We start from the raw sequence: 18,966 nt of genomic DNA, 5'->3' as shown, positions 1-18,966 counted from the left end.
CTTCCATCAGACCTCAATTTCAGTTCCCAATTCCATGGCGTGGAACACCCTCGTCTCAGCATTTGGAACTCCTAAGTTCTAGCCATTGATTTGATCCCTCACTCATGAACTCTCTTATTTTCAGTTAGAGCAGGAATCATCATGGATGTGTCTTCTTGAACTGACTTGAAGAAGATGTGGAGACAGATTTGGGGTCGCTGGTAGAACTTTTGTTATTTCCAGTGAACAGTTTTTCTCTTCACCACATGCATTTTGATAGACTCCTGATCCACCATATCTTTCCCCTAAAAAGACTATGTTAAATGTAGGGTAAGGCAGTACCAACAATTGGAGAGAAAGCAATGTGTGGGAAAAGCAATGGCATGAACTCTCATTTCTTCCCATTGTTCTGTCTCTGATCTTCTGTGCTCTGGCTATTTTATCTCTAACAGATTCATTTGTTTGGCAGGATGAAGATCTTCCACTTTTGTGTCTGTTTCTCACACCTCTTCCCCATTCAGTTTATCAGAATGACACTGTCTTAATTTAGGTTCCCCAAATCAGAGCCTGACACAAGGACTTGAGTTTAAGACTTTTATTTGAAAACTGATCCCAAAAGACAAGAGGGAGGCAGCAGAGAGAGCAAGGTAGAGAAGGAAGGTGAAATCCACGATGTGAGCAATGGAGGCTTGATTCCTTTGAACCTACTACAGAGTATATATGATGACTCATATAATCCCCTGCCAGAAAGATGGGAGGTTGGGACATTTATGTACCAAATTTCACCCCCATTGGCTGAGGGTTACCCCTGGAAGCAATTTGTTGTTAGTGCCATGGAGTTGGTTTCAACTCCTAGTGACACTGTGTACACAAGAGCAGAGCCCTGCCTGGTCTTCTGGTGCCATCCTCTCACATTCCAGTGCTACATCAGACAATGCTCCAGTGCTATTCATAGGGTCTTCATGACCTATTTCGGAAGTGGGTGGCCAGGTCCTTCTTCCTAGTCTGTCTTAGTCTGGAAGCTCTGCTGAAACCTGGCCACCATGGGCAACTCTGCTGGTATTTGAAATACTGGTGGCAGAGCTTTCAGCATCACAGCAACACACAGCTGCCACAGTATGACAACCGACAGATGGATGGTGTGGTTTCCTGACCAGAAAATGAACATAAGCCACATCAATGAGAGCACCGAATCTTAACCACTAGACCACCAGGGCTGGCAATGACTTTCTGCAATTATGGGCTGTTATTTTCTTTGGGGTAAAGAGGATCAGAAAAGACTTGGACTGAATGCAGAAGGATGCATGGCCCGTGCTTGAGATGAGATTATGGCAGGATAAAGTGTGTTTATGTTTACGTGAGATTGTACAGTGAAGCTCAGACTGAAATTAGAGGCATACCAAGGGGATGTGATATTGACATCTGCTACTGCACAATCCTTGTGCTTCTTAAATATGCTCATTCCCATATTAAGTTCCACCTCGTCATTGAGTCCTTCAGGAAGGATTCAGCCACAATCTCTATAAAATTCTCGATACAGTATGGTTAGTGGAACAAGCCACAGTCCCCATGGTAGCTTAGTCCCAATACCATTACTGACATTCATCTCTCTCTTCCACCACATCTTCTAGATTCTGTCATGATGGATCAGCACCGCATTTTGTCTAAGCCATTTGTCTGATGGGGCGATTCAGGCCTTCATTTCTGAGAGGTCTAAATCCTAGGTTGCTAGGAAGGAAAGAGTTAGCAGCTGATCTTTAATCCATTCTTTCTATCTTGGTGTTACCCAAGGACAAATGACTTGGTCAAACCTCTCTGTAAACATGCTACTCAGACGTCCTCATGGCATTTATTGGAGGAGAACGACTCAGAGTCCTTATCTATTAACAGGATATACCTGGTCTTTCTAGATGGCTTATAGTCAACAAACCTGGAATTTAAGGGTTTATGAGGCATGGACCAGTGGAAAATTTCAGTGTCTGCTATTTAATTATCAAAGAATAAAAGGGAGAGAGCAAGATGTGGATCAAAATAACTAGCTATGCTTAAGTGAGGCCCCCACATTTATTTATCACTTAAATGAAGACCTCATATTTTAAATCAGGGCCGAGGATCATTCTAATGTGGCAGGAAGGGCCTGAGCAGCTGTGTTGGTTGTCTCATATTTCTCTCTGCTTTGCCTGTGTCTTGCAATTAGCTGTATCCTTGGAATTATTAATAAGGTTTGATACCAGGTATCAAGACTCTCTAATTCTCCTGAGTCTTATGTCACCTTCCCTTGGTGTTATCTCAGTCACTTTCTTTTATTGGGCTGTACTTGTGCAATTTCCTGTTCACCATGATTGTTGAGCATAGGGAATCCTCTGAGTTCTCGATATATGCCTTCCCAACCCCACTATGTAGCAGTAACCCTAGTTCCTCGTAATGACCAGATTGGTTATCCATGCCAGTGAAGTAACTCATTTCTCTGCCCACTAATCAGCATGAAAAGCCCAAACTAACCAGGCAGGAATCCTTACCATGTTTCCTGTTAGAAGTGTTCTCCTTCTGAAAATGAAGGCATCTCATCCCATAGATCCTAAGGCTGGGGGACAGGAAGCACAAATTCTTTAAGTGTGTCCCTAGAAATGGTAGCAGTAAAAGCCAATGCTACATTCACCTTTGATAGCTAGACTTGTGTATTTTAGCTCTTAGGACACAGCGCCTTATACTGACTGTTGGTTGAATGCATATATTGCATCTTGAAGGACAGCACCCCAACTCCACAGGATGTTATTCCTGAGCTGGTACCTGAGCTGAGCCTTTAACAAGCCATCCCATCATTCCACTGGAGCAGCGATTTCTGTGTAATGAAATATATGATATGAACAGTGGATTTCATAGTCATGCACATATCAATGTAACATCTTCAGCACGAAATGAATCACTTGGTCTGAGGTGGTATTATGTAAGATCTCATATCAGGAAAGAAGGCATTCCATAGGCTCTAAGAGAGTAGTGCTGGTGAAGGCACCATGGGCAAAAAAAGTAAACCCATATGGAGGATATGCATTCATTCCAGTATGAATCATTTCCATCACTTCCCTTTCCAGAGTGGGAGGGACCTCATGTCGTCAATTTGCCCATAAGTGGTTAGTTGTTCTCCTTGAAGTGTAGTGCCATACCGAGGTCTTCACGGTGAAGAGATCAGGAATTCTGAAGCAGCAATAATTAGATCTGCTTAGGTGAGAGGAAGCTCATGCTATTGGGCCCATCTGTAGCCTCCACTCCTATTACTATGTCCCTGTTCGTGGCTCATTACACAAGGGCTGGTCTGAGGAAAGAGTCTAGATTACATCCACTAAATATAGCATCCTCTCCCTGGTTGTTGAGGTCCTTCTCTGTGGGGAATGCTCTCTGGAGGGCATCAACCTGAGACACAAAGATCTACATGCTTCATGCCCTTTCTCATAGGTCCATTGACCTACTTTGCCCACAGACTTCTTTGGCTTCATCTTTCAATCTTATTCTTTTCCCTAACCAACAAGCCAGGCAATTTTCCACTGCTCAGGAGCCCATATATAACCTATTTCAGGCCACACCTCTCTTCATACAAAGTGGGAAACCATGGATACTGGTCCCAGCTCTGCCCACTGGGATAAGTTCCTTTCGCTAACGATTATACGGCCACCTCTGAGAAGAACTGTGAAGGAGCTGCAGTTAACTTTCAGCTAGTGCCAACATGTTGACTTGACCCACCTGTGAAGCAGACTGGTGTTTTCTCCTTCTCTATCAGCTGGTCATAGGAAACCCCATAAGACCACAAGTGTGAGTAGAAGAGATATCAGTACAACTGTATTAGGTGACATGGGAGTCTGTGACAATAGTTCATGTAACTAACTTGTGCCCTCTGGACCCGCTCGGCTGTCTTCCATTGTACAACAGATTGCTGCCGCACCCACCCAATGCTATGCTTGGAGGGTCGAACTGCACCCAGATAACGATGGGCTTTTCTTGATGTCCCATTTCAGGTGTTCAGTATCTATTATGGCTCAGTGGCATGCCAGGAACCGCATTTCAAATAGTGAGTCGTTCTCTGCTGCAGAAGGCACGGCCTTGCTCCAGGACTCTGGAATTTGCACTGTGATTCTTGAACAGGTGCTTGCCAACGACTTCAGAGCATCCTCATCACCACGGATACTGCTAGACACCGTTGGAACTGCTGTAATATGTACCCCAAGTGTCAAGGAGCTTAGTACCACCAGCCTGGACATGCTGCACGGCCTAACCTTCCTCTGGGTCCACTCAAAACTAGCCACCTTCATGTCACCCAATAAATGAGTTGGAGGCTTTCCAAATGGAGTCATCTTAGTGGTCTTTTGGGTACTGGTTATTTGGGGAAGATTAGGACCTAGTATATACATCAGGATATATCCTTCTCAACATTCAATTCGCTCCTGTGAGGGGACTCATTGATCAGCATAACTAGATTATTGCCGTGACCCCACACTCCCTCCCACGTATTCCCCATTACTATCTTGCTTTATTCTCTTCATCACTCATCACTCTCTAAAAATACGAATTTGGGGCAGGCTGCGTGGCCAAGTGGTTAAGTTGGCGCACTCCGCTTCAGCGGCCCAGGGTTTCGCTGGTTTGGATCCTGGGTGTGGACATGGCACCGCTCATCAGGCCATGCTGAGGTGGCATCCTACATGCCACAACTAGAGGGACCCACAACTAAAATATACAACTATGTACTGGGGGAGTTTGGGGGAAAAAGCAAAAAAATTAAAAATTAAAAAAATTAAAAAATAAAAATATGAATTTGTTTATGTTTACTAATTTATCATGAGAGTCCTCGACCAGGGGAAAAATAACCTCCATGGAGACAATGACTGTTTTTCATCCCTGTGTCCACAGAGACTAGACGTAAAGAGCTCAATAAATTGCTGAAGATCAATTGAGTGAAGTGATTAATTGATTGCTTGAATCAGGTCACAGGCTTAAAACTTCTCCATGCTTTAGTTGCATTCCACCTGAAGGATGATGTAATTTCCCTAAACCATAAACCCGTGTGGGTTTGTTTGTGTCCTCTACATCCCTGGGGTCTATGATAGTGACTGGAATAGTCGGTCACTTACTATTTGTTAAATAAATGAATGAATTCAGCAGTAAACAAAAGAGGCCCTGATTTTATAGATCTTACATTCAGTAAAAGAAAAAGACAACAAAGAGATAGGTAATTTGATGCTAAGAAGTGATAAATGTGCTCAAGACAAATAAGGCAGGGGCCAGTCCAGTGGCGCAGCAGTTAAATTAGCACGTTCCACTTCAGTGGCCTGGGGTTTGCTGGTTCAGATCTCAGGTGCAGACCTACACACTGCTTGTCTAGCCATGCTGTCGCAAGTGTCCCACTTATAGAGTAGAGGAAGATGGGCACGGATGTTAGCTCAGGGCCCATCTTCCTCGGCAAAAAAGAGGAGGATTGACAGCAGATGTTAGCTCAGGGCTAATGTTCCTCAAAAGAAAAAAAAAAAAAAGAAAAGTAAAAGAAGGCAGTGCAAAGGGATGGAGACCAATGGATGCTTTTTAAGATAAAATGCTTAGGGGCAGTATTTCTTTGTTTTGATTTTGGGGGTGGTCTTTGGGAGGTTTTGTGTTTATTTTTGTTTTGAGGAGGTGCTATCTCAGCAGAGATTTGAATGAAATGAGAAGGAGCCATGTGACTATCTGGTGGAAGACATTCCAATCTTGGGTCTATGAGAGGAGGTAATCAACATGACGGTAAAGAACCTCAATAAGGAAGCGTAGTGGATGGTAGAATCTACGGCAGGTTTCTCAGTCTTATTACTATTGACATCTGAGGCCTGATACCTCTTTGTTGTGTGAGGCTGTCCTGGATGTTGTAGGATGTTTAGCAGCACCCCTGGTTTCTGCCCACTAGATGGCAGTAGCATCCCCCTCCCCCCCCCCCCCCCCCCCCCCCCCCCCGCCCCCACTTCCCAGCTGTCACATCCAAAAATATCTCCAGACATTGCCAATGTCTACTGGGGGCAAAATTCCCCTGGTGGAAAGCTACTGGTCCAAGGCAGCAGATGTCCAGCCTAATGGCATGTATTTCACATTATCTGGATCTGTTTAAGGCAAAGGATAAACAACAGTCAAATTTCAGCCTGAAGCGCAAAGTGGATAAATATTCCACCCACCAATGGGATGTGGATGGAGAAACACACCCCACTTGCTTTGGAGGGAAAACCGAATCTTCAGGAATTTTAGAGTGAAAGTGTGAAAGATTAGTGAGACAAGAGGAATGAAGATGCCAGTAGGATAGTTGAGGTTGAACCCTTAATTCCAGCGGGCATGGGGAAAGGGTTTCCTGGTAAAGACAGGCAGGAGATTGACTCAAACTATAAAGCTTTGAGAGCTATGATAAGATTAGAGAGAGTGATCCAGGCACTGAGAAGATTAATTCCCCTGACTTTGGTGAGTAGCAGCCGGCCTCCTTACCTGGGACTGTCTTCCAGGTAGGCAGGGAGTGTTAGCCAGGGGGTGATGCTCTTACTAGCTGTCCCAAGTACTCTGTTGCACACTTTTATTCCCCAGACTCCAAGGTGAACTCCTGCGGACACCAAGTTAATCCTTTTAAAGATGGTAACTGAGCCAGTGGTTTCCAACTCTGCCTGTGCACTAAAGCCATTTGAGGATTGTATACAAATCCTTATTCTTGGGCCCCACCTACAGAGATTTGAGTTGACTGACCCTGGGGTGAAGCCCCAGGCATTTTGTAAAACTCCTCAGAGGATGCTGATATATGGCCATGGATGAAAACCACCACTAAGACTCAGAAATTCATTGTCTTCTTCTCTCTCCCTCAAGCTAAAAGCTTATCCTTAAGGTATGCTTTTTCAGACTCAGGTAGGCATTTCTGAGACCATTTAATTTAAAAAGTTTAGGCCCTCTGCTCCTCCCATTCAACAGGCAGCCAAATCTTGTGCCTGCTAGGCATGTCCCTGAGACACAATGGTGAAGGTCAGAGGAAATGGATCAGGCCACGTTGGGCACCTGGGCATCATTAATAATCCCTTCACTGACCTCAACTACAGAGTCTATGTGTTCCAGAATGATCCAACCTTGGCAGGCTCAGTGGCACAGTCAAGGTTTGTCATCAATGGAAAGCCCATCTCCATCTTCCAGGATGGAGAGCCTACCAACGTCAAATGGGGTGAAACCCGTGCTGAACATGTTGTGGAATTAACTGGTGTCTTCCCTGCTTTGGAGAAGGCTGGGGCTCTCTTGAAAGGTAGAGCCAAAAGGGTCACCGTCTCTGCCCCATCTGCTGATGCCCCATGTTTGTAATGGGCAAGAACCATGAGAAGTATCACAACGCCCTCAAGATCGTCAGCAATGCCTCCTGCACCACCAACCACTGGGATCCCTGGCCAAGGTCGCCCATGACAATTTTGGCATTGTGGAGGTGATACCGACCGAGCAATGGGATGGCTCTGCTCGCTGTGATCTGAGCCAATTAATCACAACAGAGATCGAGAAAGGAAGTTTAATTAGATTAGCCGGCTAATCACAAGATAGGTGACTAATGTCTCACAAAACCCATCTTCAAGGTTTAGAGAATCTTGAGGCAGTTACAGAGGGAAAATGGGCAATGAGGGGGGCCAGGGATGTTGGTCTCCAGGCATGACAGGCTCCGGGCATCACATTGTTCTATTCTTCTGTCAGCTGTGATGGATGCGTTGCAGGTGTATTTCCCGCCTGTGGTCAGCCTGTTCCTGGAAAGAAACTCATAAAACAAAGTTTTAATTTATCAAGGTATCAGGCAGTACAGTAAGCAGAGGCCGTAAATCAGGAGAGCATGTGAATTTTTTAAAGTACGTGCAGAGCAGCCAGTAGTCACACAGAGGAGGGGCTGGGACCATTTAGCAAAACAAGGTGGCCTCTGGGGCTGGCCCCGTGGCCTAGTGGTTAAGTTCGCGCGCTCCGCTGCAGGTGGCCCAGTGTTTCGTTGGTTCGAATCCTGGGTGCGGACACGCCATCAAGCCACGCTGAGGCAGCGTCCCACATGCCACAACTAGAAGGACCCACAACGAAGAATATACAACTATGTACTGGGGGGCTTTGGGGAGAAAAAGGAAAAAATAAAATCTTTAAAAAAAACAAGGTGGCCTCACTTTCGCTCACTTACAGAAGGATTCATGACAACAGTCCCTGCTGTCACCCAGAAGACTGTGGATGGCCCCTGTGGGAAGCTGTCCAGTGATGGCCAAGGGGCCATCATCCCTGCTTCTACTGGTGCTGCCAAGGCTGTGGGCAAGGCTGTCCCTGAGCTGAATGGGAAGATCACCCATGGCCTTCAGTGTCCACACCCCCAATGTGGGTCATGGATCTGCCCTGCCGCCTGAAGAAAACCGCCAATTATGATGACATCAAGAAGGTGGTGGAGTAGATATCAGAGGGCCCCCTAAAAGGCATCCTGGGCTGCACTGAGGACCCGGCTGTCTCCTGAGAGGTTAACAGGGACACCCACTCTTCCGCCTCTGGTGCTGAGGCTGGCATTGCCCTCCATAAGCACTGCGTCAGTCTCATTTCTGGGTGTGGCAATGAATTTGACTAGAGCAAGTACTTCATGGCCTCCAAGAAGTAAAAGCCCCTGGACCACCAGCCCCAGCAAGGGCATGAGAGGAAGAGAGAGGCCCTCGGCTGCTGGGGAACTCTTGCCCCAACTCAATCCCCCAGCACACTGAGAAGCTCCCTCCTCCAAATGGTTTCTGTCCCAGACGCCTAAGGAAAGGGAAGGGCTTAGGGAGCCCCACCGCGTCATGTACCATCAGAAAAGTACACTGCACCCAGCCAAAAAGTTAATAATCATAAAACAAGACTTTATTTATCTGTTTTTAAATATTGGCACCTGAGCTAACAACTGTTGCCAATCTTTGTCTCTTTTCTGCTTTTTCTCCCCAAATCCCCCCACTACATAGTTGTATATTTTAGTTGCAGGTCCTTCTAGTTGTGGCCTGTGGAACACCGCCTCAGCATGGCCTGACAAGCAGTGCCATGTCCACGCCCAGGATCCGAACCAGCAAAACCCTGGGTCACCGAAGCAGAGCACACCAACTTAACCACTCGGCCATGGGGCTGGCTCCTGAAAATGAGACTTTATTTGGCACTTTCTTAGTGGGTCTTTTTTTTTTTTTTTGAGGTGAAATGCACTTAACATAAAATTAACCATTTTAAAGTCAACAATTGAGCGGCATTCAGTATACTCACAACGTTGTGTGACCAACACCTCTTCTAGGTTCAAAACGTTTTCACCACCCAAAAATAAAACCCGTAATCATTAAGCAATTACTCCTTATTCCCCTCTGCCCCCCGGCTGTCCATCAACAGATGAATGGATAAACAAATTATGGTCTGTCCATACAATGGAATATAATTCAGCCACAAAAAGGAAGTATGGATAGACGATATAAGGATGAACCTTGAAAACAGTATGCTAAGTTGGGGCTGGCCTGGTGACATAGTGGTTAAGTTCACTCGCTCTCCTTCGGCAGCCCGGGATTCCCAGGTTTGGATCCCAGGCATGGACCTAGCTTCACTCGTCAAGCCACACTGTGGTGGCATCCCACATTAAATGGAGAGTGGCACAGATGTTAGCTCAGCAACAATCTTCCTCACAAAAAAAAAAAGAAAAGAAAAAGAAAACAGTATGCTAAGACACAAAAGGTCACATATTGTATGATTCCATGTATATGAAATATCCAGAATAGGTAAATCCACAGAAAGAGAAAGCAGATTGGTGGCTCTTTAAAAATTGGTTTCTGACACCATCAGAAGAGGAAAATGTGGCTTTTACGTTGTTGCTTGGTGTGGCTGATTCAGCTCTAAAGATGTGTTCTTCACCATTTGCCTCTCAGCTAGATTATTTGTCATGCTAATTATGGGAGGTGATGCTGATTATCCGATGATGATGGCGATTATTTTCCCATGATGTGATTATCATTTCTCATTATGCGATTTTTTTTTTTTTTTTTTTACAGCTGAGATGATACTTAAATTGGCTGAATGCTTTCTAGTCCAGAGCACAAAACCCAGGACAAAAAAGTAGGCAGAAATCCAGTTAGAAGACTTGCTGGAAGTGCTATTCTAAAGTATCTTCAGTCTGTCTATTTGAGCACATTTGTTTCTTTCTTTGCGATTCTTCCCTGAAGCCATTGTTTTGTTTGCTTACTTGTGAGCTCTCTGGCTCCCCGCAACCGGGTTTAGAGGCAACAGCACCTGGTGGTTCAGGCAGGGCTACTAGAGCAAGACCACCTGGGAAGAAGGCTAGCTCTGCCGCCTACTAGATGTGGGATGTTGGCCAAGTCAATTAAACTCCCTTTTTTATCAGTTTCCTCATCTATAAATGAGATCGAGCGGATTAAATAAACTAGGATATGCAGGCGCTTAGAACATCGTCAGGCACGTACTAACCACTAAGGACATGTAGGCGGTCTGCAAGCTTCCTGACGGCAAGAGCCTGGACTTCATTCTCGACAGGTGCATCCCCAGTCCCCATCACCTAGCATCACCCGAGGGCCCCACCCCAGACCTAGTGAATCAGAAACTCTGGGGGCTGCTCCCAGCAATCCGTGTTCCAATAAGGTCAGGTGACCCTGCCGCACCCTACCCTTTGAGGGGCCCTGAGGCACAGCAGTCCTCCTCAGTCGTTAATGCTGCCCTTGAACCACCCGGGGGTCTCGTTAAAATGCAGATTCGGACTCAGCCCCTCTGGGGTGAGCCAAGACTTTGCATTTTTTCCCCAACTGTATTGAGATATGATTGACATATAACACTGTGAAGGTTAAGGTGTACAGCGTGTTAATCTGATACAGTTATATATTGCAAGATGATTGCCGCCATAGCATACGTGTCGATTTGACGAATACATGTATTGCAAAATCCTCGCCATCATCCCATTGGCTAACACTTCCATCCAGTCATGTAACTATCATTTCTTTTTTGTGATGAGAATATTTAAGACCTACTCTCTTAGCAACATTCAAGTATATAATACAGTATTATTAGCTCTAATCACCATGTTTTACAGTAAATCCCAGAGAACTTGTTAATCTTTTCACTGCAAGTTTATCAGCTTTGACCAATATACAGAGATTCTGCATTTTAACAAGCTCCCAGGTGATGCTGATGCACCTGGCTTGTGGACTTCACTTTGAATAGCAAAGTGAGTCTATACTCAACAAATATCAGATAAACGGCAGAAATGGGAGCGATCCGGGGCCTCTGGATGATCCAGGGATCAGATTAGTGGTTGGGGAAGAAGGAGGTGGAGGGGGCGGGACAGGGGTGTGGCCGTCTAGGGACGTATTTAAGTCCCAATTCCACTTTTGTGAGTTCTTGTCACTGGACCAGAGCATAGGAACACATCCAGGTTACACGATGTCTGACCCAGGGGATCTTCCTAAAGGTAAGCTGGCGTGAGAACTGAAGGAGAGATATGTGCAGAAGTTGAGAGCAGCTGACAGGGTGGTGGAGACTGCTTGGAAGCTGTCATCTGAGGGCAAACCCAATCAGAGGGAAACCAAAGTCTGTCTTTGAATTCCAACTCTCCCCCTTGTTAACTGTGTTATAATTCCTCTAATCATTGGGAAATGGGAACTCTGATCTCCATTAGGTTGATTAAGTTGTCGAATTTAGGCTTAACCAAGAAATCTGGAAAGCTCGTCATTTTATTGATCATTTATTGGATTCCAGGGCTTGTGCTAAATCACTTTCAGGCATGATCTGATTCAACCATTAAAATCTTTTAAGGAGGTTATGGTTAGAGAAGTCTCCAGTTCACAGATAACGTTGTTGTCGATCGAGGCTTAGAGAGATGAAATGCTCGGTCCGGGTTCACTTAGTAGGTAAGCAGGCACACTAGGACTCTGTCGTTAACATTGGAACCAAGGTCAGTAAACTCGTACACTGTTAAGGATGTGTTGGTCACTGGTTCTCCAGAGACAGAGCATAGCACAGCCTCAAACGCATCCCTTAATCACCCTATGCCTCAGTTTCCCCATATGTACCGACCACATGGGGAATAATAAGAACTGAGTCAGCTCATATTGCATTACCTGTTACCTAACAGCTCTATCACACCACATAATTACCATTTCTTTTTTTGTAGTGAGGACATTTAAGATCTAGTCATTTAGCAGTTTTGAAGTTTATACTACAGTATTGTTGACTATAATTACCATGGTGGAAATTACATCTTCAGGACTTAGTTATCTGCTAGTTGCAAGTTTGTACCTTAAACATCATCTCCCCAATTCCCCCACACCCCAGCCCCTGATTTCCTTCTTTGTCCTGGCTGAGTAATATTCCACTGTGTATTATCCATGCCACATCTTCTTTATCGATGGACACTCAGGCTGTTCCCATGACTTGGCTATTGTGAATAATGCTGCTATGAACACGCGGATGCAGACATCTCTTTAACATAGTGTTTTTGTTTCCTTCGGATATATTCCCAGAAGTGGAATTTCCGGATCATATGGTAGTTCTTTTTTGAATTTTTTGAGGAACCTCCCCCCTTCTTCCTTAGTGATTCACAAGTTCCATAGTTTCGTTCACAACACCATGGCTAAGATAGCCTTGTTACTTAAATGCATTACAAATATCTTCTCCCATTTTTCTTCCACTCCCTTAAGGAATCTTTGAATAGCATGTCTTAATTATAATATAGTCAAATGTATCCATCTTTTGTCTTCAATGGTTTGCTCATTTAGTGTCTAATTTCAAAATCCTTCCCTACTCAGAGGTCATAAAAATATTCTCCAAAAACTATTCTCTAACAGTTTTAAGCTGTGCCCTTCTCATTTCAGTCTCTGAGGTCTTGTACTCTTGGTTGACAATTTGTAGATATCTTGGAGTTTCTGGTTGCTTTTGTGAATGTCTTTTTTTTTTCCAATTTTATTTCTAGTTGAATGTGGCTGGTAGAGAGAAATGTGACAGATCTTTAACTAACAAAGTTGCTTAGCCCTTTTAATGGTTCTAATAACCCACCTATTGATTGCTGATGATTCTCTTGGCTTTTCCGTTAAATAATCCTGTTAGCCGCAAAGAATTAGTTTTATCTCTTCCTTTCTGATCTTACATGTGTTTTCCTTTCCTTATGGCAGTACTCGGTACATTGTCACAATGCTTGCAAATGTCCTTTCCAGGTTCCTGATTCTGAAGGAAGTACACGTAATCTTTTTCCATTAAGGATAAGCCCTGGATGGATTTGATATATAACTTTCACAAAGTAAGGCAAGATGCTTTACTCCCTAATTTGCTAAGATTTTCTTTTTCAGTTTTTTAAAACAGCAACTTTGTTGATGTGTAACTTATTTACAACAAAGTCTACTCATTTTAAGTGTACAGTTCTGTATCTTTCCACAAATGTACATGCCCATGAACCACCACCCCAAGAAAACAGAACATTTCCATCACCCTAAAAAGTTCTTTCATGTCCCATTGGGGTCATCATCATCTCCACCCCCACCCCAACCCACAACACACCACCACCACCACCACTAGCCCCAGGCTCCATCTGCTGCGCTTTCTCAGCCCACAGATTATGTTTGCCTGCATACAGTACTGCATATCAATCAGTACATGCAGTATATGCTCTTTAGTGTCCAGCTTCTCTTGCTCAGCATAAGGTTTTTGGGATGCACTTGTGTTGTATGGATCAGAATTTTATTCTTTTAATAGATAAGTGTTATTCCATTGTATGATTACAACACAATTTGGCTATCCATTACTTGCTGATGAATATTGAGGGTTTCCCCCCAATTTTTGCCTATTATGAATAAAACTGTTATGAACATTCACAAACAAGCCTTCGTGTGGACATGTTTTCATATCTCTTAGGTACATATCTAGGAGTAGAATTGTTAGGTCATATGATAAATATATGTTCCACATCATAAGAAACTACCAAATGGTTTTCCAAAGTATCTGAAACATTTTGCCGTTTCACCAGCAATCTGAGAGTTCCAGTTGCACCACATCCTCACCAGCACTTAGTATTGTCAGTCTTTTTAATTTTAACCACTCTAATGAGTGAGTTATTGTTGTTGTAATTTTAATTTCTCCAAAGACCAATGATGTTGAGAATCTTTTTGTGAGTGTATTGGCCTTTCCTTTATCTCTCTGTGAATTATCTGTTTACATTTCTTGACCATTTTATTTATCAGCTTGTCTTTTTGAGTTGTAAGGGTTATTTGTATATTCTGGATACAGATTTATCTGATATGTGTCATGAATATTTTCTCCCAGGATGTGGCTGCTTCCTTGTTTTCTTAATGCTGTCTTTCAAAGAGCAATAGTTTTCTTTTTTTTAAAGATTGGCACCTGAGCTAACAACTGTTGCCAATCTTCTTTTTTTTTTCCCCTTCTTCTTCTTCTCCCAAAGCCCCCCAGTACGTAGTTGTATATTCTAGCTGTGAGTGCCTCTGGTTGTGCTGTGTAGGACTCTGCCTCAGCATGACCTGATGAGCTGTGCCATGTCCACGCCCAGGATCCAACCCAGCGAAACCCTGGGCCAATGAAGCGGAGCGCATGAACTTAAACACTCGGCCATGGGGCCAGCCTCCAATAGTTTTAATTTTGATAAACCCTAATTCATCAGTTTTTACCTTTATAGTTGGTGATTTTTTAATCTTTGCCTAATCCAAGGTCTCAAAGATGTTCTTTTGTGTTTGCTTCTAGAAGTTTCATAGAGTTAGGCGTTATATTTATGTCTTTAATCTATTTCTAGTTCATTTTTGCATGTGGCATAAGAGTTGAGGTCTATTTTTTTTTCCATGTGGAGATCCAGCTGATCACACACCCTTTGATTTCTTGTCTGTCTCATGGTTTTTTTAGAAATGTGTTGTTTAATTTCCAGATATTGGGGGAGCGATGTTTCAGATTTTTGTTCTCTGTGTCCATTTTAACTCCATTGTGTTCAGAGAACATATTTTGTATAATTTAAATCATTTTAAATCTTTTGAGACTTGGTTTACAGCCCAGCATGTGCTCTATCCTGATGAATGTTCCATATGCCCTGGAAAAGGTGTCATTTCTGCCATTGTAGGGCGTAGTGTCCTATATATATAGTCAAGTTGGCTCATTTGATTTTCATAAAGATTTCATAAGATTTCCCTTATCTCAGGAATCACAGCCTTGTATCTGATGTCCAATATTTGAAAACAGCTTTATATATTTTGTCCAATCTTCTAAGTGTGTACCATAGTGAGATATATCCAGCATGGCTGACTCCACTATGCATTTAACAGCTTTTTTGAGATAAGGTTGACATGTCCCTGAAGTTTCTTCATATCCCTTTGTTCTACCAAATCATGAGTATTGATATACATATATCAAAATTTATCAGATCTCACACTTTAAATATGCACAGTTTATTATATGTCAAGTCTATCTCAATAAAACTGTTTAAAAACACACAGTGGGATTGAGTTCAGGGTCTCTCATGAGGTGGCAGTTCACTTGTCAGCAAGGAATACAGTCATCTAAGGCTTGACTGAGGCTGGAGGATCCAGTTCCAAGATGGCTCGTCACAAGGTGGTTGGCCAGAGGCCTCAGCCCCTCCCTGACTTTTGTCTGGAGACCTCAGATGCTTGCCCAAAGGGTCTTGCCAGAGGGATGTTCAACATGGCTTCCCCAAGAGTAAGCGATCCAAGACAGAAGTGATCTAACCTCAGAAGTGACATCCCATCATTTTTGCTGTACTCTCTTGGTCACACACACCAACCTGGGTACTATGTTGGATGGAACAAAGGTGTTAATACCAGGAGGTAAGGCTCATGGGATGCCATCTTGAAAGCACCATATGCCTTAGAGAACGACACAGTCAGATGTACTCTGTGTGTGGGTATGAGAGAGAGAGAGATTGAGATTCAGTGCTATTCCCTGAAGACTCACAATATGTCAAGTCCTGTCTTCCACAGACAGGACCTAACTGAACCCTCAGTAACCCAGCGACAGAGTCTTAAATCATCACCAACTACACATGAGACTTCTGAACTCTAAAGAAGCAAATGCATGTACTAAAGCTCACTTGCTGGGGCCGGCGCAGTGGCATAGTGGTTAAGTTCGTGCACTCTGCTTCAGTGGCCGGGGGTTCATGCGTTTGGATCCCAGGCACGGATGGACACACTGCTCATGAAACCATGCTGTGGCAGCATCCCATATACAAAGTAGAGGAAGACTGGCACAGATGTTAGCTCAGGGCCAATCTTCCTCACCAAAATAAAAGGTCATTTGCCAAGCTGGGACTCAAAGTCCATACTTGGAGCCTCTCTGTCTTCTATTACTCACCTCAAATCTATTGTCTCACAGAAATATTACTCCAGACTCTGGAGACCCAGTGACCTCTGCAGTCATCTATTCTAATAACCTTTTGAGCTGGGGGAACCCAGAAGTGCATGACCTGCCCACCCCCCACAACAGTGACTAATTTCTTAATACCTGTCCCACTCACTGTCTCTACTCCAACCACAGTCACCTCTTTATTGTTCTTCAGGGATTGTGTACTCATTCCTTCTGTCTGAAATTCCCTTCCTGCAAATACGTACATGGCTCACTCCCTCAGCCCCTCCGGACAGACCTTTACTCATGGGTCATTAAAACGAAAACCCTCTGCTCAAATTCCCTACCCCCCTTCCCTAATTCTTTTCTCTACAGAGGACCTAGCACTATAAGGTAGTATATATTTTAGTACTTTTACTTTGTGTATATGTGTGTCTCCACTAAAATGTGATATCCATGAGAGCAGTGTTTTTATTAGACTATTTTTAGAGCAGTTTGAGTTTCATAGCAAATTGAGAAGAAGGTACAGAGATTTCCCTTTTATCCCCCTGCCCACCACACATGCACAGCCCCCCCCATTATCCACATCCCCCACCAGTGTGGTACATCTGTTGCCACTGATGAGCCGACATCGACACATCACTCCCACCCACAGCCCGTAGTTGACATCAGGGTTCACTCTGGTGTTGTACCCTCGTATGGGCTTGGGAGAGCGGTGACTCTATTTTAATGTTTATTTCATTGCTGTATCCTTCAAAGAATACCAGTGCTCAATAAAAGTTGAATGAATGATGAGGATAAAATCATGTCCATCTCACACTGAATGGAGTTGCCTATTTTCCACACAAAGAAAATAGAACCCAATTGTTGACACACAAGGAATCCATGTTTAAATAACAAAGGACCAAAAAACCAAGGGGACATCAACAACCCTTTCCTATGGTGGGGATATGGAATAGCGACCATGGCAAAAGGAGGCTTAGGAAAGCTAGCAGAAAAGTCACACACAGCTCTCTGGGAATCTCAGTCACTTGACGGCCACGCCTGATCTCCGTGGAGAGGGAGGGGACGTGCAGGGTTTTGAGAATGGAATTGTCTAAGCATCTCATGTGTGATTTCTCTCGTTCTTCCCAGGAAAGCACCAGAAGTATCCACAAAGGAAAAGAACCATATTCACTCAGAAACAACTGGCGGATTTGCGGCTCCTGTTCAATGAGAACCCATACCCGACCTCCAGCCTTCAGAGAGAAATGGCCTCAAAAATGGAGATACATCCAACAGTCGTGAAGGTCAGCAGTAATGCCCCGTCTCGCCAAGCCACCTCCGTGGAACGCCCTGAACTCAGAAACTTCCTGAAGCTTGCTCCCACCCCGATCCCCAAGGCTCCAAGACCCAGACTCCTCTCCATACCCTGTAACCCTCCCTCCCAACCCTAGCCCAAGGATCCGCAAGATTTTTCTGCAAAGGACTAAACAGTAAATATTCTAGGCTTTGTGGATCCACACTGTCTCTGCCGCAGCTATTCATGTCTGCCGTGATGGTGTGGAAGCAGCCGCAGACAGAATGTCGACCAACAGCTGTGCCTGCATTCCCATCAAACTTTATGGACACACATTTGAAGTTCATGTAATTTTCACGTGTCACAAACACACGTGTCACGTGTGTTGGGGGTCTTTTCCCAACCATTTTAAAATGTAAAACCTATTCTTAGCTCATGGGCCGTACAAAAAGAGGTGGTGGGTCAGATTTGGCCCAGGAGCGCTAGTGTGCTGACGTCAGCCTTAGAGCACCCCCGAGGGTGACCCCTCTGCTCTCCTCTCTCCCGTTTGCTGGGGTGTTCTGATCCCCGCCTCACTTTCTGCCCCAACATCCTATCATTTCTGCCCCTCCCCGGGCGTAGGTTGGGAGGGGTTCCACAAATAGGATATAAGCGGCAGAGGTGTGGACCAGCTGTTCCCACCTAGAAGAACCCACATTATTGGGTAAAATGAAAACTCTTCCAGAATCTCACCCGATTCATCAACCCATTGCTCCTCTCTCTCTTCTCCTCAGGTTTGGTTCAAGAACCACAGAGCAAAACTCAAGAGAGCCAAATACAAGCCTATTCAGCAAAAACAACAAGAGGCTCAACAGCAGCAATTAGCTGAGGCAGGAGGCAAGGCCAGCTCTTCCAAGACAGGAGCAGATACACCTCCCAGATCCCCTCGCGGGGCCCTCCCCCCATCCCTGGTTTATACAGAGCATCCAGTGCCTGCCTTCCAGCTCCGCCTGTGCCCCAATTTTAATGCTCACACAGACCACTTTGTTGGCCACAAAATAGTTCATTTCGGCTGCTGCCGAGACCCTAACATATACTGCCTCTCTCCCACTCTGGAATCCCAAGTTGTTTCCACGAGCATCAGCGCTAATTCCTTCTGCTCTTCATCACCACCAAGATCTTGTCAGTGAGAGGACCCAGACACAAAAAGTCACGTGGTGGAATGATTTGTAATGATTCCCACACACGAGAATGCTTTTCAGCCATAGAAAGGAAGGAACACAAGATATACACAACATGGATGCGTTTCAACATTGTGTTGAATGAAAGAAAAAAAGACACGAAAGACAAAATACTATATAATTCCATTTATATGCATTCCTGGAGCGGGAAATACC

At 44.4% G+C, this 18,966-nt stretch overlaps 1 protein-coding gene and 1 pseudogene across 1 annotated transcript; both read left to right on the top strand.

Annotated features, from left to right (window-relative positions):
• The first annotated feature begins 6,978 nt into the window (after positions 1-6,978).
• LOC124250294 (glyceraldehyde-3-phosphate dehydrogenase-like) lies at positions 6,979-8,756 on the top strand (annotated as a pseudogene).
• A 2,519-nt stretch (positions 8,757-11,275) lies between these two features.
• DPRX (divergent-paired related homeobox) lies at positions 11,276-18,759 on the top strand. Its single transcript, XM_046682107.1, has 3 exons — positions 11,276-11,434; positions 17,446-17,600; positions 18,364-18,759. The coding sequence occupies exons 1-3, from the start codon at positions 11,407-11,409 to the stop codon at positions 18,757-18,759; spliced, it is 579 nt and encodes a 192-aa protein (XP_046538063.1). The 5' UTR covers positions 11,276-11,406.
• Positions 18,760-18,966: the final 207 nt, after the last annotated feature.

This window comes from Equus quagga, chromosome 13, assembly GCF_021613505.1.
Source record: "Equus quagga isolate Etosha38 chromosome 13, UCLA_HA_Equagga_1.0, whole genome shotgun sequence".
Taxonomy (NCBI): Eukaryota; Metazoa; Chordata; class Mammalia; order Perissodactyla; family Equidae; genus Equus; species Equus quagga.
Note: the sequence above shows the minus strand (reverse complement) of the source record. Positions and strands in the feature narration are given on the sequence as shown.